Raw genomic sequence first — 24,748 nt, 5'->3', positions numbered from 1 at the left:
ATAGATCACCTTAGTTTTAAATTAGGTAATGTGTGCTTGCAGCTGTTAATTTGGGACCATTGTTCCCATCAGGAGGGCTAAACTAAGATAAAGAAATGCACATAACTACATACAAGTTAGATTATGGGGGTATTTTGAGGAATATCAGTAAAACAAGTCTAAGTTGACAGGCTCAAATGGAAATGACAAGTTGTAAGAAAAAAACTATCAAGCATTAGTGGGTGCATGTAACACAAAGGCTGAAAAAGCTGTCATAATAGGTGGGAACAAAACTGCTGCACTCCCCATATATTAGAACATAAATGATGTCAGATATAGACAGTCTAGTATTGAATTAAAAAATGCAGAGTGCAAATAGCAAGACTACCCAAGACATTTGGAAAGTAGTATGTGAATTTCAAAAAGGATTTCAGGATGCAAATTTAGAATATCATGGAAAAGGAAACTTGAGTAATTATGCTAACTGCTACAGGAACTCCAAGAGAGGAAAATATAGATTTGTGGTAGTAAGGGGATGCTGGCATGCATTTTTATACCACCTAAAATTAAAATTGCTATTATGGCGCCTAAGAAAGTTTTGGGAGGAATCCGCTTTCAGGATGGAATATTACTTGTAGGTGGAGACTGGACCTTGTAACATTGAGGATGTATCTGTGGGGACAGAGAAGGGAAACAGAGGGCAGACATGAAAATACTTCATATGGAAGGCATGAATTCTGTTGCAGGAACTCATTTACATTTTATTCCCCAAGGTACAATTGGGCTAGACTACACAAACTACATTTCACAGAAACACATGTATTTACTCGAAAGTTGACATCCAATGACCACTGCAGATCATGCGATAGATAAAAATGCAGGGTAATGAAGTAAAAGTGGATAGTAGCATTTCCCTATATACCTGTTAAGTTAAAGAATGGTAGTAGAAATTATTCGAGTTATTAGGAAATATGGAAATTTCCTCAGATGTTAAAGTGAGTGGAAAAAAGCGTAGCTTAATCATTTTATTTCTACTCTGCTTAAGTAAAAGGACTGAGGGTCTGGACAAATGTTAAAGTATTGCAGAAGGGGAACCTCTCAGAAGAGAGATCACTGCCTTAGGCAGCAGAAACTACAAGGGTTGTTGCCAAACTTAAGCAGCCTAAAAGAAAAATTAGATCCTGTACAAGTACTAGATGCAGTTTAGAAATGTTGTTAATCTCTCTATAAAAAGCAGAGAAATGAGGAGAGCACAAAAGGACATCTATATGGAAGACTTAGTTGTGCCAAGGCAAGTCTCTAGGAATAGAAGTACTCCTGTGCAAGTCTGGAAGGTTTTAGCAGTATTTTAAAAAGGTAATACCAACATCCTGGAAGAAAGCTGTGGTGGCTATTAAGACCTAAAGGCAGAAAAATCAGACCCAGTTTTATTTAACCCCATTTTCAATTTCAAACCACGATTATACAGAGTTGGTCAAGAATGGCAAGTACTGCCAACAATGACAGATATAGATCAATGTACTTTTGTGGATGGGAGGCAAACATTTGACAAACAAGAAAGATCACGCAGGAAGCAGAATACAAGAGATGCGTCTATGTAGAGAATGCATTCAGTGTAAGCTGCGATTTTAGGAATAGGACAATGGAAGCATTTGCATTCCCTGATAAAATAAGGTTAATTAAGAGGAAATGACAGATTGGAAGCAAAAATTGAAGTGTGAGGGTTCTTTGACAAATTGCGTCTTAACAGAAGTCTCAGGCAGGGGCGTCAGGTTGTATGAGAAATACTGAATGTTTGCACAAATTCCAAGACATGCATTACAGTGCGCTTCATTCATTTTTTGAATCGACTGGTATACTTATCTTTACATTGGTAGTGTTTGGTCAGTTACTTCGGTTGCAGATCTTAAACCATACAGAATATTATATTCATAAAGCAGAAGTATTTTAAGATGCAAGTCAACTAGCGAAGGGATAAAGGAGAATTTGCAGATAGGGATGACTGCAATTAGGATTACAGAGAATAGACAAAAGGGGGCTGGAACTTCATGAAAAACTGGCAAAGGAACCAAGGTATTAAGAGCAAATAACTAGAGGGGGAAAGGTAATAGAATGGGAAGAGGTAGAGACATTTGGACTGCAGGCCAGAGTCTTCCTTTATCAGAGATTGATAGAGTATAAGCAAAAACAAAGGGATACAGGAATCCTAATTGAAAGACATGTTCTGATGGTTTTTAATTTAATCCAGAATAGAAACTTAAGGGAATAGTGTGGTATAGAACATATTGCACAAGAATTCTAGGAACCAATCAGAGAAGGTTAGAAAAGACTGGGAAGAGATTGGATAATTAACAAGGAAATGGACAAATGTATGGCTTCCAAATAGGAAATCTGGAATATTTAAGCTTTAAGGATTGGCATGGGTGTTTTTATATCCAGAGCAGAGTCCAAAAGAAATTCTCCTCTGGTAGATGCCAAATGTCGGGCATGTGATGGGGAAGATAGATAACTGGGAACATGTGTTTTAGATTAATAAGTTGGCAGACTAAAAAAAGTCCCCTCCAAATAAGCCATCAAATACTGGGTATAACTACAGAAATTTTCTGGGCTGGGATACAGGATCCAAATTTCCTATACTTGGCAAGGCCTTGCATTTAATTCAGGTGGTTGCCAAAAAATTGTTAAAAAATGAAAATCAGTGTAAACCAACTATATCTGAAACATTGCATATTGTAACAGAATTAAAGAACTGAAGTAGGAGCTTTAAGGGTAGGAGCAAATTACATAAAAAAAGGAAATTGTGGGAATACATGCAGAACATTTTGGAGGAGTGAATTTAAGGAAAGGCAGGAATTGAACAATTTATGTAATGTTGGATGAATGCTAGTTACACAAAAAAGCACATTTGAGCATGTTAATATTTATACAAAGGTATGCTTGCCTATTTGAGTCAGTTCCATAAAGGTATTCAGTTTACACAAGCAGTTCCAAGAATTCATAGAAACGTCCCCAATTAGATTGACATGGACAACCAATAGCAGTCCCCATACAGGAAACTTCTAGAGTTTTACAGGGGAATACTTTACTCAAATAGCATATTATCTGAAAAGAGCAATCACCTCTGTGGTGGGGCTCCCCAGTGGGGCCTTAGCTGCCAGAAATTAATCTGATTACTGCTCCTGTGAAGCCTGAAAGGAGCTTTGAGATGGCAAAAAATACTGGGGAAATCCTCATCTTTTGGATATGTCAATCAGCAGTGTGTGTAGCTAGAACGTTTTGTACCTTTCCAGTTTACTAGGCAGGAAACCCATGTAGCCTAAAGACTAACCCATATGTAGCCTAAAGACTACTGCAGCTGAATGTATGATTAACACTGAACATATTCACAGCAACTGAACATTTTTACCCACTCACCTGTGAACCATGTACATTAACATCCAACAGTATTCAATAATGCAATGAAATAAAGAAAAAGACCTACTCCAGAAGCAAAAAGCATTTAGAGTCGGGCAAACTTCCTAAATTATCTACAGATTGCTACAGGTAACCTATCTGAACACAATACACATGCACATTAAATTCTCATTAAATTCTCATGAGATGTTTCACCTTAACAGTAAAGCATTTAATGACAGAAATGCTATACTCACCAAGCATATCTACAACGTGGTGGCCAGTAAATCACCAAAAAGCAGATCTCCACTGATCAGAAACATGGGATTCCAACAATCTACTTAAAGGCAAGTTACTTGCTTGCAACAGGGGCTCTGTGATAGAGACTGCATGGTTTCCTACCCACAGTTGGTTACTAGTTGCTAAGATTTCCTCCAAGGAAAGTCAAAGATTCTAGCAGCGTGAAATGTAAAAGCTTTTAAGATCACTCTGAAATCTGTATTGGTAGATACAAGTGACACCCCAGGTGAGGAAAGGCAGAAGAGAATGGTACTGAAGTGAGACTCTCCCATCCTTGTTGATCATGTAAGCTGCCACTATACAACTCTGCTACCCACCCAGGTAAGCATTTTAACCAAGTTAGGTCATTTTTACATTGTTCTACAGCACAATTGGGTCATTTTTACATTGTTCTACAGCACAATTCTCTTACCAATAAGATCTTTAGCATCAAAACGGCAGGAAACTGAAAAAGTAACCATGATCTTCAAGGTTGTCTTATGTCTCATCGTTAAAACAATTCTACTTCCAAGACCATGCTGGTCAATTCCCTGTGGGGAAAAACACATTTCACCTAAGTATATTGAAATCATTGCTTTGTGTAAACCAGTTCACAAATCAGTGGTAGCAAAAGTACAGGTATCCCTCAAGGTTAAAGTCTCAAGTTCTAAATTAAAATTTTGGAAAACTTGCAACATATTTAGTACAACACAACTATGCATCACCCTTTTAAAACATATCCTGGATAAATACAATTTCCAGGTCTCAGGACATCAGTCCTTGAACATGCAGAGTCCTCAAGGTAGATGGCTATTTGATTACCCTCTTCTACGGTTATCACTGAGGAAAGCAACTAGCTATCACCTGCCAGAAGTAGAATGCTGTACCATTTCCCATACATGTACATTACTTCCAAGATTAATGTACCATAACATTCTCATGGCTGCTGTTTAAACTGTACCTAGACAAGCCACAGTGTGCAAGTCGTGTCCAAGAGCAACAATTTCCTTGCCAGTATGCGAGACAGCCATGTTAACATCTATTAAGCTACATTTTAATCATTTACCATAGCCCTCTGGAAAATCATGATCAACAAATTAAGCCCAATATCAAAGACGAGCCAAAGTCAACACAGCAAGTAGCATGCCTTAAAGCTTACAAGAATAGTGTTGGAAGCTTAACACCCTGTGAAAGCAGTTTTAGAATTATGCATACTTCCACTGCAATGCATTTTTAAAAGAATGCTACAGAATGGCTAAAGTTAAGGACCCAGTATGAAATAAAGATGCAAAAGTCAACTACTCTCACTGTTCTAATCTCTCCATTTAATTGTAGTACTATGGGGGGATGCAGGCACATGTGAAGGATGCATTACAAGTGCCATTAACACGCCTTAAACAGCATGCTTACTAATTTTTCTACTGTATCTAGACCTTCAACTGCATAATGTTGCTAGAATGAATTTTGAAAGCAGCAAAGCACGTCTAAAGGGCAATGGATGGGGAAAGGTTAGGGCTTTTGTCAGGATACCACCTGCTCCAAAGGTGCTAACCCAAAGGAGTTCCCTACAATGCAAAAAAAAATGGCTTGAGACCACGCATATGATGCAGTTTTCCTTATCTGCACAAAGTACCAGAAGATACAAGAGAACATTTCCCTCAAAACCCTGGTACAGTCTTGCTACTGAACAAAATACAGTTGACATTCTACTCTCTCAACATCTGCCAGAAAACCTCCAGACTGAAGCAAAAGGTTTGAAAGAAAGTTCTGAAACATTTAAAAAAAAAAAAAAAAATCAAGGGAGCAACTTAGAATCAGCCATCCAGAAAGATAGATGGCTTCATAAATGCTTTTAGTCAGTGTTAAAACAGCACCATTTCAATTTGTAAACTTGGATATCTTTTGCAAGATCTCATAGGAATGGAAAATATGAATCTTCCAAGTCTAGGAAGGCAAGAATGATTTTTCCAGACTTGGAATTTACACTACACACTTTAAGACTAGTATTTCCATTTTCTAAGACTAGAATGCCTGGAATCATATCAGTAGTCTTATACTACCTTTAACAAAAAGATCCATTACTTATAAATTTTGTTGCATTAAGCGTTTCTGAACAAGCTGCATTCTTGGTAATTAAAGTTCTGCTGCACAACTTTCGTGAACACAAGAGGTAGGAATGGAGGTAGCAGCAGTTTTGATTAAACATAGATACCACTGACTTTTACACCAAGTCAGATGTGCATATGGTGCAGTGACATTTCCCCAATTCATATTGCAGTTTTTACTATTCTGCTCAAGATCTCTACTTCAACATAATCTGGTCTTTGGCCAATGAGAGGAAGGGATAGCATGGCTGTGCCTGTACACTAATGGATGCATCACCATGCTAAGCCTTCACTTAGATTCAGTAAACTTGGCCATAGACTAAAATTAATGGATTAATAAACCACCAAAACAGAAAGGGGTGGATAGAAAGTTTCACTAGCACAACCACCATACACCACAATGCATATAAACGGTTTCAAAATGCCTTCAAATCTTCCTTTTCTGGGAAGGAAGAATTGGACTGCTTCCCTTGTGAACAACTTTGGCTGGGAAATTATTAGATTTCTTGCTACAGAAAGATAAATAGGAAAGAACTTGGCTGGGAAATTTAGATTTCTTGCTACAGAAAGATAAATAGGAAAGAACTTTGTGCTAACCCAGCAAGAAAGGGTTCTGTATGGAAATGTTAAGTCAAAATGGAGAGTACCAAGAGGAAAAAAGATGAAAAAACAGGAAAACAGAATCTTTAAAATTGTTCACCTTTAAACTTGTTTGCTGGGGGTAAGCTTACCACTCCAAAACTATACCAGCTCCAAGATCACCATACTGCAGAGAAAAAGCCATATCAGACTTTGTACAAGTCCATTTGTTTTCAGACAAGCTCCACTTTTCAAGATTCACACCAGTGGATCCTGCCATTTCAAATGGTTACCCAGGAAGTACATTATAGCAAATGCAAGGTGTCTAGTACAAAAGCAGTGAGGATTTTACAACACGTCCAAAACTGGAGAATTAAAATTCACCAAGACTAAAAATGCAGTTTTAGACTAACCCAATTCAAAAAGTGGTCACAGTTTCAACTTCACTACAGAAAAACCATAGAATAAGTTGTGTAAACATTGATTTTGATTCAGTATAGCTTCAACCTGCATTGGGCCAATTAATTCAAATCAGACCTCAAACCACTTTAACAGTGACCAACTAAAAGTAAACACTGCAGGGGGAGCTTACCCTCTGATATGAGGTATTGCCAGCTATATCAGAAGTAGGGCAGTGGATGTGTAACTTATGCCAACTTAGCTAGCTGGAGTTTTGTAAATAAATTGTAGAGCAAAATTATTTGTGCAGGTGCTTGCGCTGAAAATGTACCAATGGGTTCTGCTGGACAGAAAACTACACTATGTCACATTGTATTCCGACAGACGACAAGACACCGACAGAGGAGAAGTTCATCTCAATCCAGCTAACTGAAAAATAGTCTCAAATTCAATTGCCTAGTTTAGGCCATAACGATTGTATCACAGTTCTGAATGCAGCCAGAGAAAATGTCCAAGAACTATGAATTTTACTGTATTGTCTTTGGGGGTGAATTAATTGCTACAATGGAAGGGTGGAAGTTTTCGAAATGGTTTTATAGCATCCAGATGCTACAACACATCTTAGCAAAGCTCTGTTTGACACATGCTCTAGATTCTGCAGCAGTATCTAGTAAAGGGGACAGTGTGGGAATCAGAAGTCAGGTGACCAAATGTACGTGATGTCATTCTGTAATCCAGCAATGAAATGTTTTAGTACTAGATGAGACAGTACTAGATGAGAGAAGTCTCAGGGCAGCCTGTGAAACCTGACAAAGGACCACACACCCACATCTTGCCTTGCTCCAAGTAGTGAACTAGGGAACAGCAATTCTTTAGATCAGTCAGGAAAATCTAGATTAGTGAAGTGTTTCTGTACCTGTGTGAACGTTTCTGTACCTGTGTGAACGTTTCCATAATCACATACATGTAAGGGGGACTTGGTCACATCATGTATATGCAAGGGGGACTGGTCAAAATCAAACCTCAAGAGTGTCAGCTACTTTGAGCAGGGACACACAGCACTGAGTTCAGAGGGTGGAAGACTACTTTGCTTGGAATGATAGGCTGAGGACTCAACTCTACAGCTGTCAGGAGTCTTATATGGGGGCCTAGAGATGGAACACAGCCTCAGAACGGAGTGCGCTCCCTGTATGCTGTTAAGGAAAACTGGTGCAGAGAGCTGCATCTGGAAATGGTGCATTTTTTTTCCAGGTGATCACTGGTGTCAGTGGTATGGATATTAATTGAACTACTGTACCCTGTAGGCAGTCACTGAAGGTGTGTGCAGTTGTCACTAAAGGCATGTACCTCGGCAGCAAGATAAACAAGTTTCATTTTCACAACAGATTTACTTTAGTCAGGGAAAAGAGATGGCGGCAGAGGATTATGGCAAAATCACCAATAATCAGTTGGCCAAGGTGTGAGAAGCCAATGGACTGATGCATGCCAACCTGACTAAAGGACATGATTTCAGCTTTAATTGCAGCATAAAATCGGCAACCAAGCCAACCAGTCTGGTGACAGGCATTTGCAGCCCTCAAATAGGTCAGTTCACCTTTTCCTCAGAGGACTTAAAACCCATCTGGAGTTGGAGATGAACTGGAGGTTAAACATTCAGAATTAGAATCAGTAGAGACATAGCATTTGGAGGCTGAAGAAAGTGCAATATACAAAGGAGATGCTGACTCTCCGTCAGGGTCATGGAGATAATGGGGAAGGGAATAACCAAGCCCCAGAAGCAATAAAGGTCAGTAAATTTCTTCCAAAGTTTAGAGAATAAATGGATAGTTTTATTGATATAGTTGAAAGAGCATGTAAACAGTATGACCCATGGGCCTCTGGGTGGTAGAGCTCCCGACCCATGGGCCTCTGGGTGGTAGAGCTCCCGACCCATGGGCCTCTGGGTGGTAGAGCTCCCGACCCATGGGCCTCTGGGTGGTAGAGCTCCCGACCCATGGGCCTCTGGGTGGTAGAGCTCCCGACCCATGGGCCTCTGGGTGGTAGAGCTCCCGACCCATGGGCCTCTGGGTGGTAGAGCTCCCGACCCATGGGCCTCTGGGTGGTAGAGCTCCCGACCCATGGGCCTCTGGGTGGTAGAGCTCCCGACCCATGGGCCTCTGGGTGGTAGAGCTCCCGACCCATGGGCCTCTGGGTGGTAGAGCTCCCGACCCATGGGCCTCTGGGTGGTAGAGCTCCCGACCCATGGGCCTCTGGGTGGTAGAGCTCCCGACCCATGGGCCTCTGGGTGGTAGAGCTCCCGACCCATGGGCCTCTGGGTGGTAGAGCTCCCGACCCATGGGCCTCTGGGTGGTAGAGCTCCCGACCCATGGGCCTCTGGGTGGTAGAGCTCCCGACCCATGGGCCTCTGGGTGGTAGAGCTCCCGACCCATGGGCCTCTGGGTGGTGAGCTCCCGACCCATGGGCCTCTGGGTGGTAGAGCTCCCGACCCATGGGCCTCTGGGTGGTAGAGCTCCCGACCCATGGGCCTCTGGGTGGTAGAGCTCCCGACCCATGGGCCTCTGGGTGGTAGAGCTCCCGACCCATGGGCCTCTGGGTGGTAGAGCTCCCGACCCATGGGCCTCTGGGTGGTAGAGCTCCCGACCCATGGGCCTCTGGGTGGTAGAGCTCCCGACCCATGGGCCTCTGGGTGGTAGAGCTCCCGACCCATGGGCCTCTGGGTGGTAGAGCTCCCGACCCATGGGCCTCTGGGTGGTAGAGCTCCCGACCCATGGGCCTCTGGGTGGTAGAGCTCCCACCCATGGGCCTCTGGGTGGTAGAGCTCCCGACCCATGGGCCTCTGGGTGGTAGAGCTCCCACCCATGGGCCTCTGGGTGGTAGAGCTCCCACCCATGGGCCTCTGGGTGGTAGAGCTCCCGACCCATGGGCCTCTGGGTGGTAGAGCTCCCGACCCATGGGCCTCTGGGTGGTAGAGCTCCCGACCCATGGGCCTCTGGGTGGTAGCGCTCCCACCCATGGGCCTCTGGGTGGTAGAGCTCCCACCCATGGGCCTCTGGGTGGTAGGGCTCCCGACCCATGGGCCTCTGGGTGGTAGAGCTCCCGACCCATGGGCCTCTGGGTGGTAGAGCTCCCGACCCATGGGCCTCTGGGTGGTAGAGCTCCCGACCCATGGGCCTCTGGGTGGTAGAGCTCCCGACCCATGGGCCTCTGGGTGGTAGAGCTCCTGACCCATGGGCCTCTGGGTGGTAGAGCTCCTGACCCATGGGGCTCTGGGTAGAGCTCCTGACCCATGGGCTCTGGGTAGAGCTCCTGACCCCCTAACTCCATATGGGGAAAGCTATAACTGCCGTTTAGGCTATGATACTGATTGTTTAAACTACTGAAAGAACGAACAAAGACGATAACAGACTATTACACCAAAAGACCCAATGCTGATGAAAAAGACCGCCACTCGTTGTCTTAACGCTCAGTTTATTGTTACACAAAACACATCCAGCGTTTTCGCGTCCTTAGTAAGGAAGCTTCTTCAGAGAAAAAACCAAGTAGCGCGAGACAGCGCTTTAAATATAACTTGTCCGGTACGTAAATCGTGCTGGACTGATTTGTTACAGGATATTTATAAAAATGAAACAAGTATTTAAAAATGTAGCAAGTTGTGCTACAATATTGAACATCAACATACGCAATTACATAAAAAGAAACACATAGAAGGTGCTATATAAATAAACTGTACAAGCGCCATGCTAATGCGCTAATAAAGAGTAAGAATAATTGATTATTATTAGTTATAATAACAATAATGGGAAACACAATCTCAGTATTGGACTTCTCGATAATTAAAAAGACAGTCTATTAAAAAACATCAAAATACTTGTCCAATATCAAGTGTATAAGAAACAAGTGTAGAGTGAAACAATACCTTATCACTAGATTGGCACATGTCCACTCTAAATTAATTAAATGTTCTGTTTTTGAAATGGATAAAAACACTCTAGGTATGTGTGCCTAAAAAATTTATGTACTTAACCTTAAAAAGTTTTTTACTGAGGGACAACTCCAAATGAAGTATGCCCCTGGAAGTGAAGAGCCTCTTAGGGAACAATGAAAGCCAATATCACCTCATATACGATTTCAATTTCAAGAATGGAGTGATGTTGCAGCTTTCATTTAAGCCTGGATTTTTGAAGGCATTCATTTTGAGTTGCCAAAGAAGTTCACGAACCTCTAAACTTAGGGAAAGGGGTCCCCCTCTATGTGATTCAGGTAAGTGGTCGATACCCATAAATGAAAACGAATGGCCTGGGAATGAAACAATATGTTTAGCTAATGCGTTTTCAATATTCTTAGTTCGAATAGCATAATTGTGCTGATATATCCTGTCCCTAAACCTTCTATCGGTCTTCCCAATGTAGAAGGCGGGACAACAAGCACAATATGCTGCATAGACAATTGATTTGGTGTTGCAGTCAATTCTATGTGTAATGAAAAACTTCTTGTTGCAACTACCTGCAGAACAGAAACTGCCTGTTTTAATGTAAATACAATATTTACAAAAGCCACATGCGAAAGAACCTTTTAATCTGGTTGAATTAGTATCGGCCGTGCTGACTTGCAAGAGGTCCTTGATATTTTGACCTCTCCTAAAGACAAAGCGTGGTTTTTCCCCAAGTTTTTCTAATAGAAAGCTGTTAGTAGTTATACACGACCAGTTCTTATTTAAAATGTCACAAATCTGGCCACTGTTAACATTAAATGTACTAATAAAGCTATAAGCTAAGTTGTTATTGGGGGGATCAATAGTGTTAACCACACTGATTCCTGAGTTTTCAACAGGTGTTAACTCTTCACAAGAAAGTAGCTGATTAGATGACAAGAGGGGTTTGTAAAAACCACTAGATCTTTTGTGACTAACTTCACAAGTCAAGTCATCTATCAGAGAACTTGGATAGCCCTTATTTAAAAAGAAATCTTTAAGGTTCTCACATTCAGAAATGAAGTCTTCAAGTAAACTACACATACGGACAGCTCTTACGAGCTGTCCTTTGACAATAGCTCTTTTTTGTCTCATAGGATGCGAGCTAGAAAAATGAAGAAATGAATTGATGTAAGTGTCTTTCCTATATATAACTGAACTAAACAAATCATTTTCCTTGTTTTTTGACAATTTGACATCAAGAAAGTTAATTACATCAATGTTGAAGTTGTAGGTAAACTTCAGGAAGGTAGTAGTACTGTTTAAATAAGTTACAAAGTTATCAGCTTCACTGGCATTACCATTAAACAACACAAACATATCATCCAGAAAGCGGGTGTAGTAAGAGATTTTGTTACTCCACTCCAGGTTGTTAATAACAAACTTCCTCTCCCAAAAAGCCATTACTAAATTGGCTACAGCAGCACCACAAGGGGAGCCCATCGCTACCCCTTTTTTCTGGATGTAAACTTCATTTTCAAACAAGAAGAAATTAGACGTCAAAATTATGTCTAGAATTTCTGTGATATTATCGATTTCATTAGGAGAAGCACCTAGATCAATCAAAAGCAGCTCGATCCACTCACAGGCCTCTAAATGGGGAATAGATGTGTATAAATCAACAACATCTATTGTTAAAAAGTTGTTACCTTTTATTTCCCCAAAGTTGTTAATGTCAGTTAAAAAGGACCATGAATCTTTACAAATGGTTGGTATTTTGTCGACATACTTTCTTAAAAGGGAATCTAAGTATTTAGAACATGAATAAGTAACAGAGGCCCGTCCATCAATGAGGGCTCTCATAGGTGGGTCCCCAAGGTTTTTGTGAACCTTGGGGATACCAAACATCAGTGGTGTTCTAGGGAATAACGTATCTATATATTTGAAGGTGTCCTCATCAATCCTACCACTAATGTATAGGTCACGGAAGTAACCTCTAATTCTTTTCGAGCCCACATTCATCTCATTGATGGAAGATTTATTATAAGACGGAGAGGACAAAACCTTCAACATACGTTCACAATAGTCTTGTTTCTCGAAAATGACCAACCCGCCCCCCTTGTCAGGTTTAATAACTCTTACTCCGGCGAACCGTAAAGAGTTTAAAGCTGACAATTGTTCTTTGGTGATATTAAACTTGTTAAAATTAGTCCTACTTGTTTCCACCATATGTCTTATGTCGAGCTCGCACATATGCTCGAAAATTTTTAATGTCAGATTTAATGGAGGATTAAAGACACTAGGAGCTCTCAATTTGTTGTCTTGAGGGAATTCCGTACCACTGAATAAAAGTTTCAGATTTAACTTTCTCGTGTAGCATTTTAGGTCTAAAAGTACCTTGGCTACGTCACATTTTCTAGATGGTACGAAAGTGTTACCTAGGGCCAATAACTCAACAAGTTCAAGTTCCAAGTCTAAACATGAAAAGTTGTAAATTAGGAAATCACCTTTACTGTTTGAAACAATTTTAGGGCAGCCAGGGGGTGGACTGTGACCAACACTACTCTCTACTTCCAATTCCTGTTCCCTTTGTATTGTTTCTGTTTGTTCCTGTTCCCTAAAAAATTACCCTGTTCATGAAAGTTATTTTCATCAACGTCATTAGATGGTCCAGGGTTTTCTGTATGAGTACTGACCCCTTTGTTCTGTCCTCTATTCACATTTCTATTACTTCTACGTAGAGGTTGAACTGACCGGGAATTGTCAGAGGCATTATCCACAATATCATGCCCCTCTGTACACTCAGCTTCTATTTGTTCTGTTCCACTCACCCTATTCTTAGCTGTCCTAGCTGTTAAGTTAGGAAAAGCATCATCTTTTGAATAAGTGAGCCTATCCCTATAAAGCTTCTTGGATTTGTTCACCTTTAACTTGACCATATACGAGTCAATACTGGAAAAAATACGCGAGTGGTCAAATTTAATTTTTGCAAATGCTACATCACTTTTGATTTCAGCATCAAGTAAACAAATCTCATCTGTAAGACATTTAACCATTTCCTCATAATGTTTAACAAGCAGTTCTATTAACTGCATTCCTTGAAACTGAAACAAATTTTTCAAATCAGTCAAAAAAGCATTACTATTAATGATGGAAGACGGGGAAAAGTTCGATCTCAACCCCTTAGGAATAATGCCATCTGAAATACATTGTCTAAAATACGACACTTCCAATTGGAGTTTACGTAATTTCAAAGTTTTAACATCCAGCAATTTTAACTTTTCAGTTAAACAGTTGGCTCTGCAGCCGCTCCAGCATTCCGCACCGACGAAGAGTCAAAATTAAACTTGTTAAAAGAGAAAAAGTCACCTGTGTTGTTTATCCAGTCTTTAATTGCCCCCTCGCCAATAAGTGCCTTGTTGTTTCCAGCTGGACTGCTGTCTGTTAATCCCTGGGAGCCGGTAACAGTTAGGTTATTATTTGCCAAGATAGATCCTGTGGTTCTATACGGTTGTCCTGGTGGTATAGAGCCTTGGGTATCAATCGCTGCAATGTTCGGCATCTCACGGTTACAGACACTGTTTGTATTAGACCTATGCAAAAAACAAGTATCCTCAAGGTTTTGAAAGCGACTATTTAGTGCCTCAATTTTCTGTGTAATTTGCACTAGTAGTAAAGAAACATCGGCAGTCTCAGCGTTTGTGTTACCAAACACAGCCGGCGTGGCAGGGCTCTCCATAAGTGCTGGGACTTATGGGACTTTTATATAGCGCCTTCTATGTGTTTCTTTTTATGTAATTGCGTATGTTGATGTTCAATATTGTAGCACAACTTACTACATTTTTAAATACCTGTTTTATTTTTATAAATACCTTGTAATAAATCAGTCCAGCACGATTCACGTACCGGACAAGTTATATTTAAAGCGCTGTCTCGCGCTACTTGGTTTTTTCTCTGAAGAAGCTTCCTTACTAAGGACGCGAAAACGCTGGATGTGTTTTGTGTAACAATAAACTGAGCGTTAAGACAACGAGTGGCGGTTTTTTCATCAGCATTGGGTCTTTTGATTGTTTAAACTATGTTAACTTAAACATTTCAACAAAACACTTGAAGCTTACAGTAAAGTTTCATGAGCATAGATAAAAGGCAAACTAAAGTGTATGTGATTACATTGCCAATTTACACACTTCATAGGTGGGTGAGTGGGTGTCAGGTCACCACTTTTGAAAGTATGGCAGACCTTTTGGAGAGAGAAAAGCCATTACCACTTTGCCCAAGAACATAAGTCTGGTTGGCAGACCAGAAATGCAACTCTGCAGATGCCAGTGCTGCACAGATACAAGGGAACCCATAGTAGGCAGGTTAAACCACCCAGAGTCCATCAGTAACAGGGGAAGCCACTAGTTCAAGTACACTGTCAGGATCAAGGTATAGATGTTTTGTAACCAGTGGGTCCATGTAGCTAACAGATGTCCACAGAAGCAAGCTGGAAATAAGGTCAGGGAGCCAGCAAGTGTGAACATTATGCCAGTGGCAAGTTGTCTGAAGACAACAGCAGTACCAGACTATCAGTTTATATCCTTAGCGGAAGGAGGCAGCTGCTGAGAGACGGCACCTCTGACAACCATTGTAGCGCCTGCAATAGTTAAAGAGGAGCAGTACTTGCTTGGGCAGACCACTCCAGAGCTTTAGGAGGGACCCCATTCCAAATGTCCTTGGCCAGGTTTCACCTTAACTGGAAGGGTGGAAAGGAAGAAAACAACGTCTGGTTTGAAAATATCCCTGCAAATGTCTGGACTGGGAATGATTTTGATAATGCAGTTACATGCAGTCAGGCTTGGAGACTGGTATGTGTGGCTGGTAGCCTGGGGGCAACACAGACACCACAACTGAAGCCAAGGCTGGTTAGGTGGCTATTTCTGGGAGGGAGCTACCCTGCAGAAGTGAGCCTGAAGGTTAGCCACAGCTGCTGGTGGGTACTGATGTTCCTTTGGAGAGTGTGACTGCAAGGGCAGAGGTGAGTGGTAGTACCCAGGCTGACAGTGAGACATCACTGTCAGAGGATACCAGACCTCCTGTGGAAGGGGAGCTGGGACGGGTCACAAAATTAGAGTTGAGAGGCTCAGCTCTTGGTCCCTATTCTAAGGAGCTTGAGGGAGGTAGCTAGGGAGGCATCTGATTCTCAAGGAAAAGGGGAATCTATACTGGAGCAAAAGGTAGAGTGTGGACCCCTGAGGGAATGCTAGAGGGCGAGTGTGGACCCCTGAGGGAATGCTAGAGAGTGAGGTAAAGCAGTTTAGTGTTTACAGCCTACCATCTGGCACTTCTAGCCATAGCCCATATTCCTTTTGCACATATGGGCATAAAGTATACCAATAGACATTATGCAGAACTTTTATAGGCAAGACAGGAGACAGAAGATGGACCAGGCAAATACTGAACAAAGCAGCTGGAATAGCAAAAGGCATAACAGGTGGACTCAGATGATAAAAGAACCATCAGGTTGCAAAGGTAAGACACCCTTCATAAGGAAGGGCAGCAGAAACATGCTCTGGTCCACCAGAGCACTTAAACAGCTTCTGAATAAAGAAAACCCAAGAGAAGCTTATTACCCCCAAACAGAATGAAAGAAACCCACCTTAAAAGGGCAGTAAAAGAAATGCCTGGGAAAGCCACAAGCTCAGATGAAGTCACAGCACATATGATAAAAGATGTGTTAACTAGGAGAAATGGATAGAGGGTATTCATATCACTATGGAGGCTGCCATATCCTAGATGACTGGAGAATAAGCATTCTAGTGCAGAGAGGACATTCACAAGTGTGGGCAATATAGGCAACTCCAGTCACACGACAAATGCGGATTAGTAGAAAGATGCAGTCCAGATTCAGATCAGAATGTAGCACAACCAATCTGATGTTTGCAGCAAGACAGATAGTGGAGATGCTAGAGTTGAGGAAAGAGTCCAACTAGGCATTCCTAGACTTCTGACAAGGTTCCAAGGAAAGACTTGGGCAGATCTGTGATGGTTTGATGCCATGGAAATATTGGTATCATTAGTGAAGCTTATTTACAAGAACCCAGTGATACAAGCATGAACAATGCTGAGGCTAAGGGGGATTCCCAGTGGGAGTAGGTGTGCACAAGGGCTCAGCTAGAGCCTACTGTGATTAACAGCACTAGCACAGGTCAGAGGGGGCAGGTCAGCAGGTAATGTGGCATTACAGGCAGACACTGAACAAGAACGTCAAATGATAGGGGAATGTTATGCAAACGGGTTAGTGACAGTTAAAATAGTGGAGCAGATTAACAGATTCAAGTATCTAGGAGGAGTGATTGAGAAGTTTTAATGAGATCAAAGCTAGAATAAAGGGGATGCAGTCAACTTGTCAATGGCAGGACAGCAGCAAGAGTGGCACTGAATAGATATACTGACATTTGCCAGACATCCATTCCCCATATTATCACAAGCTATTATATGCATATGTACACACCTTTCATTGCAAACATGATCAAACCCCTCCCTCTGTATTGTTGGTGACAAAGATTACATTTAGAAATGGTGCAGTTTTATACGTTAATTGCAATGTTTCTAAGCAACGTTTGAGCATTTATACATTCAATTGTGATCTCAAGAGAATATACATCTCCACAAAAAACTTCTGAATACAGATTGAGGAATATTAACTTTCCTGCATTCAAGTGTTTTGTAGGGTTTTTGCATTTCCTTTGGAACAAGTGGCTATTAGTTTTGGAGAAAAGGTATTCTAGCTACATCCTCTGGAGGAGATGAGCCATCTGAATACCAGACGTTAGCCAGAAAGGGGAGGCTTTTAGTTTCCATGAAGGATACTTTCCCAGCTCTGGCTGCTGCAGCATTCCCAATGAAGCACCAGATGTGTAATGGATTATCGGAGCAGGCTCATCATAAAAGGGGAATGTTACTCCCAACACCAAGTGGCCAACTCTGCTGGTTAAGGAAAAGCAGGTTCCAGTACAGTAGCATTCCTTCCTCCTCGCGAGGATTTGCCTCTACAGTCAAGTCACAATGACAAAGATCAGTTTTCCTCTGGCTTTATATTTTCAGTTCTCGGAACTTTGTACTAAAGCCATTTACCTTGGTTATCCTCATCTCTGCCTACAAGAATTACCTGCTTATATGCAGTGTTGAGCTTTGACTGGTTCAGGCTTCACCTCAACCTCCTGCTCTTAACATTTATCCTCAACATTTATCCTCTACACTGCTCATGTATCCAAACAGTACAAATTCCATGACCTGAATTTCTGACTCATCTCAGGAAGCCAGATATGGCTGAAGAACTGCAGCTCATAAATATCACAATGAAAATTTTCTAGCATTTTATTTTCCATTTTGAAACCCGCCTTCCATGAAAAGAACATTAAACTGCTCTGAAGCAAATCAGTAATTACACTGTCAGATTACTAAACAGTTATTTGAAAAACTACACTTCAAAATACCAATACTGGAACAATGTTTTACCAGGGAAATGTACCAGGTGCTATTGAATTAATCTGGTACGATAAGCAACTGATTTTTGCATGACTAAGTGAAAAGTGTGCATGCTTACCTCATGGTTTACATAGGAAGAGTAACGAGACACACCAACTGTGAAATGAGTACCATTATCATTCCAAAAATACTCAGAATCCGTCATGGTGTCTGGTGTCACCTGCATATTGCCAATAAATACCAACCAGTTTTGGTCCACATTTCCACGAGTTACACTCAGATAAAGATAGTAATTGTCACAATATCCAGTTGCAGTTGGCAGCACTGTAAAAATAAATTTATTGTGTCAGAAGTAGTTAGGAAATGCAACGTTCAAAATGGCTTACTTTTAGATTTTCATACCTGCATCACGGACAGCAGCCACTACAACAACAACTTCTGCAAAAGTTTCATTCCATGGCAACACAGACAACCCAAGTGTGATATTCAAAGTGTAAAGCCGGATGTCTTCAGTTTCATACTGTAAAGAAAAATAAAGTTTAATGCCCTACTCCAAAGCTTCATAACAAAGGGGGTGAGGTTGGGAGAACATGTACCTCCACATCTATGCCATCTTTGTCAAATGGAACTTTCAGGACAAATGCAATGCTTCCATTAGGATACTTCTCAAAGTCGATACTATATCCATTCAGTCTGGCATCATCTATAGTAAGAATCTGTGTCCCAACTGTAATGTTAATTAGCTGTACATCTCCTAGGAACGGTCCCACTGTCACATTGAATATTTTTGTGTCTGGAATAGTGTCTGGAGATGAAAAACATAATTAGTATTTTGAAGGTTTACAGGATCAATAGAGAGCAATATAATTCTCTTGAACATACTGTTTATTATTGCAGCTGATCTCAGCATAAGTGGTGTGGTTACAGGATTCACTATGACATGCCTGGTTTCTTCCCATAGATTGTCTTTCCATACATGCTCCAAAAACAGCTCAATGCTGTAGGTTACCACATATTGTCCATTGAACACATGGCTCTAAAAAGAAAATAATCATTATTCTAATAGCCATTTCTTTTACATTTCAGACAGTGTTAAAATGTCTGACCTACCTTATAAGTTCCCCCTTCAGCACCAAAAGGTATTACAACCACCACTGTAGTCTCATTCACAGTGAACGAATAATTCCTCCGGGCAATCGTTTCACTGCTCAGTATTTGCAGCTCAACTCCCATTAAAATCTTTGAATCACTGAACACTGCAGAAGAAACTGCTCTGGATAGTATTCTTGGACTCTCCCATGTGATTTTCTCATGTGTGAAGGTCAAGCCATCTGAAATGATATTATTCCTTACTTGGAAAGCACTTCTGAAATAGTTAACAGCATAAATAAGCAGAAATATTTCTTACCAACTGGACAGACTACTGCAGTATCTATCAAAGTCACCATCCAGGGCTGCTTGAAGAATGTACTAGACCTGACAGCAGAAACTGGTAGCCCATCAATCTGAAATACAAATTCAGAGTATGAGGCTTACAACCAAGTCAGCACCCTACCCCCAAACACAAAAAATTACCTTTATGCTTACCATCACAATTTCCGTTTCATTGGCACCATATGAAGACCTCAGTACAAGTCTGGATTTTGTATTGTTCATCCCATAACCAGAACTGATTGCATCAGTCACCAGCATTCGTTTCGTTTTATCTGAACGTATGAACACAATTTGCCAGAGAGAAAATTCTGCTGCAGCTACCTAGAAAAATTAAGAAAAAAATCATTCTACCAATAGTTTTCAAATATGCATGACAAAATTACTAATAAAATTAATACAGACATCTGTTATGATGGTTTCCCAGTCTTCAGGAGAATCTTGGAGTGGTCGATTTAGAATTGGGGGAAGACTGTGCCTCACTGATACCTAAAAAACACATTTAACAGATTTACTCCCAGCGACAGGAAAGCTAACAGCCTACATACATCCTTAGAATCCAAAGGTTTTGTCAAGGCAAGTTGTTTAATAGCACTCCTGCTCAGTAAAAACTGAAACAAAAATCCTTATTGTAGAGAGTTCTGAACATCTAAATTTTCAGTACTCTGGAACTCCTACCAGCAGATTAACAGATTTGTTAAAGCAATTATGGAAAATGGAGATTTATAGAAAGTTTAGCTTTCAAAATGGGTATAATTTAACACTAGCACTAACATTAAGCACCTATAAAAGCTCTCTCCCATCACTATTTAGTGTTTCATCAAGTATTGTGAAAGCTAATTTTTGACACTAAAGGTAAATATGGAAGCTCATCTTCATGACTTCATATTCAGTGTCATGCTTTCTGCATGGGAACAGGACATTGTATTCTACTGTTAGGTTTCACAATGCCCACAAGTATGTAGCACCAAATAAAATGCTATACAACAGGTTTTTAATCTTCACGGAGTACTAGACTCCTTTTGCATTCACTACTATGCCCTTTCATGCAGTCTATAAATTGGTCATTCATTCCAGTTAGAAATAGTTTTCCCCACCCTAACCATTTCATCACTACTTTGCAAGTCACTGGGTTAGGAATCTGTGTTAGATTTATAGGCGCTGTTAAATGGAAATGCATTACATAAGCTACAGGTACAGACAAGACAATTGCAGGTGAGCATACCTCCATGTAGTTTGCTTCACAAAGCATCTCTCTTGGAGCCCATTTTGGGAGGGTGCAAGTCTTTTCCACAAGGTAAGTAGATGCATCAATATTTCCCCCAGACAACTGTAGCTGTACAGCAAAGCTAGCATTCCCATCATCCTACAAACAAGAGAAATGTGTTCATAACTATGAAAATACAGTATGCTAAAAAAATGACAATTTGTAACTCACTGTAACAGAAGAGCAGCTGAAGACAGAGGCACGAAATTCAAAGTTTCCCCAGAAATCATAACTGGTTGTATAGCCACATTGTGACGCGATTGAAGGAGTTACGTTAACAGTTTTCCCCAACTGATCTTGAAAAAAAAAAAACAGAAAAAATATTTTTAGAATAAATATTCATCAGGTTTAAGAACTTCCATAAAGGCACTGGCCCTTACAAAGCACAATGTAGTGACGCTTTATCTGAAAATACCCCACTCCTTGTCAGCCAACTATAGCCACTTATTTTTAAAATTTATATCCTAAATCCCACAATTACTACTGCTGATAGCTAAAGAAATGAGAATGTCAGAGTCCTGAAAGATTTCCTAGTTAAGGCCAAATCACTTTAGTAATGAAAATATATTAAGAGTACTGAAAAAAGTCAAATTTCCATTAACCTTACCTGCTTAACATATTTGCAACAATTCAGTTATTCATTGATAACTTGTACACCATTTCTGGCATGGTTATAATGTAGGAAGTATTTTTACTATCTGCACATTCAAGCCATAAAAGTATGGGAGCATGTCATATGATAATTCCTGCAAATGCTAAGCATGCTGTTTGCTAAAATTGCATTAGATGACAGTGGAATTTGTTTATCCACTTTTAACTCACTTAGACAAATCTGGGGTTGTAGGGGTGTGCCCCCAAAATGTGGGTGCAGGGGGCTTGCCCCTTCTGCAAAAGAAAATTGCATTTGAAGGCGGTTGATGAATGTCAACTCAAAGGTAATTTTGACTAATCGAAAAACAATCTGAAAGTATTGTTAGCAGCTTTGCTCATCTTACAGCTAGGTCCGTCACCCAACAGTCTTTGCCCTTTTGCATCTCCATGTAAGACCAAGGAATCAAAAAAACTATACAACCACTTCTACAGAACAGCTAAATTCTCAAAGTAGGAATAAAGAGAAAGTCTATGAAACCACTTCTTCATGTAACTCATTTGTACTGTGTCTTGCTGTAACTTTCTATATTTCACTGATTTTGTAACGTATCTAACTCTTACTGTTATCTATATTGTCTTACAAAGACTTCTGGAGCTTTTTCTCCCCAGGTCTCCACTGAAGAGGCTCCTGGCCCAGTCGGACATTATCTGGTAATACATAGGGCAATGTTTCTATTTCAAATACTCCAGCTTCTTTTAAGATATTAAATTACCTCTGTCAATAAAATGTTCCTTTTACCCTATGACCCTGCTCATCTTAAAGCTACAACCACAATTTGCCAGTTTCCCAAATCTTGTAAAATAAGAACTCAAAATAGCCACACTAGTGTCAAGTCACTATGGTTCAACCTGGTTTGGCATTAACGTTGTATACCATACTGGCACAGTTTCCATAATCTCAATTTCCAAGAGTTCACTTGCCCTTTTCCTCAGAAGTTACCGGTCTGACAAATGCAAAGCACAGGGATGCATTGAAGCAACATGCAATTGAAAGCTTACAATGGATCTCCACCCATGAGGTGGACATTTGAAGCCACATGGTGGGCAGAGTGTGAAGTCTTGCCTTCCACAATTTACTACATAGCAAACAAGCTGAAGCCACAAGCCAGTTTTGCCCCCATCTCCCTCAAAAAATGTTTTACAATGCAAAGTATGCATAAATTGGCAGCAAGAATCTGATCACAGTAGGAATACCAATTACAAAGGATTCTGTAACTTCATTACACAGAATCCACTGCAGTAACCACTCAGTGGTTCAACTGTCAAGCTTATAGTCTACAAACCTTTAGTCTACAAACCTAAATTTACTGCAACTCCTTAACTTATGTTGAAGGGTTCTGCTTCCTGTGTATATAGATTTTTGAAGTTTGTAACCCACTTCTGATTATAGAACACTTATGCTTCAGGTAGTCATTTCCACACAAAAGAGCATCTGAATCTGTAGTTGCTTTTCCTAATGAGACCATGTACATCTCAAATACTCTGAATTCTGGGTCATTTACTGCAATCAGAGTAGCGACAGCCAAAGGATAGTTTCAAAACAGTAGTATAAATGGTATTTGATGTCCAACATATTGCATACTTTGAGAATATTACGTCACTAAAATCAACTAAAGTCAATGCTGAATCAAACACGCAAATGAGACTGCATAAATACACATGTATAATGTCAGTATCACACTGCAGTACAACAGAATGAAAATATACTATTCCTTTAATGTAGTCATAAGCAGGGTGCAAATCTTTAGACTGCAGCCTAAAACCTGAACCACCTTTTGTCCAATGTCATTACAAGAGGTCCCCACTCAATTACCAAGTCCCTTCTTCCAATCTGTCATCCTTCCACAGGGTACAATCCATGATCAAATTGTGTACTCATTTTAATACACTAACCTTCCCAGATGATCACTAGGTACTACCCACTGTGCAGCAGCTGCACCTGTGGAGCAGCAGCCTACTGTGAATTCATAGGACAATTTGAACAGCAGCCTAGCAGTATATTAACTTAACCCAATTGCCTGCTCTCTACTAGAATGTGGGTGTGGCACTCCTTTGCCATTCCTCCCAACCCTTAACTCTTCCCACTGCCCATTCACTTAACTATTAGAATACACAAAAGTTGCCTCATACCACTAGCTCCTTAGTCTCTGCATCCTGTACCAAATCCTTTTTACTGTTCCCCCATGTTATTCCTTTAGGTTTATACTATGCGAGTACATCCATTACTTTCACATCCAATCACTGTACTTCCCCAAGCCACACTTGTGGCTTCTGCCAAGTCACTTGCATCATTAAATCATTTCTGCTTCCCATAGCTCACTGTATCCCTTCTTATTCATCCTCCTTCCTGACCATCTTTACACAACTCATAAGCAAATCTCCCTCCACCTTTCCTTACCACTCATCACCCCCTCCTCCAACTTATACTATCCTAAGTATTTTTGAAAAATTATCCTTCAAAACAGGATAAACTATAAAAATCCATCCAACATACAAGATAGACATCTGTAAATTTAATATACTTCATGCAGCTACTTCAACTACCAAAAACCTCTCCACATACCACAGCCTCTCCATTTGTCAGCTGTCATCACCTCCACTGCTAAGCACTCACTCAAACCAGTCCAACTCTGCTATAAAGATACTTTACAAACTAAAGAAAATTTGGTAATAGACACCTTTCTGAAGGGAATAAAATTGTTGTGCTGCCCTACGTGTATCCATATTGAGATGGATTCTAAAATCCTGCATCTCATCAAAAACCTTACATAAGGGAGGCAAATATGCTGAAAATAAACCAAAAGGCATACTTCTGCTCTACAAGTCCATGAAAACTGCATCTACTCAATTACTGGATAGATCAAAAAAACTGCTTTCCACAACTCAGTATTGCTTCCATCCAGGCCATAGCAAATAAGTTATGTACTCAGCATAACGTTCCATGAGAGCTGTTCCCATCTCACCTTCATTTACTGATGGGTTCAGAGCCGATCCATAGGCTCAGATATGGCCATTCGCAAAGCTAGAGGTTTACCAGTAGCTCAAGACAAAGCCCCTTATCCCATGATTCACTGCTGGAATTACCTCATCTCGCTTACGTGTACTATAGCCATACAAGTAAACTACCCTCCCACGGAGAGGAAGAATTGAGCAACCAGGATGAGACCAACCTCTAGGTCAACTATATTAGCCAGGTGGGGGGGAAGGAGGGAGGGATGCAAGAATGAAGGCGAGATGGAACTCGCATGGAACATTATGGTGAATACATACCTTAATGTGAAGTTT

The 24,748-nt window shown here is 40.7% G+C and overlaps 2 protein-coding genes across 2 annotated transcripts in view; both read right to left on the bottom strand.

Annotated features, from left to right (window-relative positions):
- Window positions 1-24,748, bottom strand: part of LOC122799591 (sialomucin core protein 24-like) — a 1,278,225-nt gene that overhangs the window by 323,065 nt on the left and 930,412 nt on the right. The window lies entirely within an intron of this gene.
- LOC122796430 overlaps window positions 1-24,748 on the bottom strand; it is a 228,204-nt gene that overhangs the window by 163,560 nt on the left and 39,896 nt on the right. The window contains exons 4-14 of the mRNA XM_044064895.1: window positions 20,984-21,108; window positions 20,771-20,911; window positions 19,951-20,034; window positions 19,702-19,869; window positions 19,523-19,619; window positions 19,225-19,445; window positions 18,997-19,150; window positions 18,711-18,919; window positions 18,517-18,634; window positions 18,233-18,438; window positions 4,085-4,202 (exon numbers count right to left, since the gene is read on the bottom strand). Coding sequence (XP_043920830.1) covers window positions 4,085-4,202; window positions 18,233-18,438; window positions 18,517-18,634; window positions 18,711-18,919; window positions 18,997-19,150; window positions 19,225-19,445; window positions 19,523-19,619; window positions 19,702-19,869; window positions 19,951-20,034; window positions 20,771-20,911; window positions 20,984-21,108 — 1,641 coding nt within the window. The remainder of the gene's footprint in view (window positions 1-4,084; window positions 4,203-18,232; window positions 18,439-18,516; window positions 18,635-18,710; window positions 18,920-18,996; window positions 19,151-19,224; window positions 19,446-19,522; window positions 19,620-19,701; window positions 19,870-19,950; window positions 20,035-20,770; window positions 20,912-20,983; window positions 21,109-24,748) is intronic.

The sequence above is a fragment of the Protopterus annectens genome, chromosome 1.part0 (genome assembly GCF_019279795.1).
Source record: "Protopterus annectens isolate FY-2018-M chromosome 1.part0, PAN1.0, whole genome shotgun sequence".
Taxonomy (NCBI): domain Eukaryota; kingdom Metazoa; phylum Chordata; order Ceratodontiformes; family Protopteridae; genus Protopterus; species Protopterus annectens.
The sequence above is the reverse complement of the archived record's forward strand: the minus strand, read 5'-3'. Positions and strand labels throughout refer to the sequence as shown.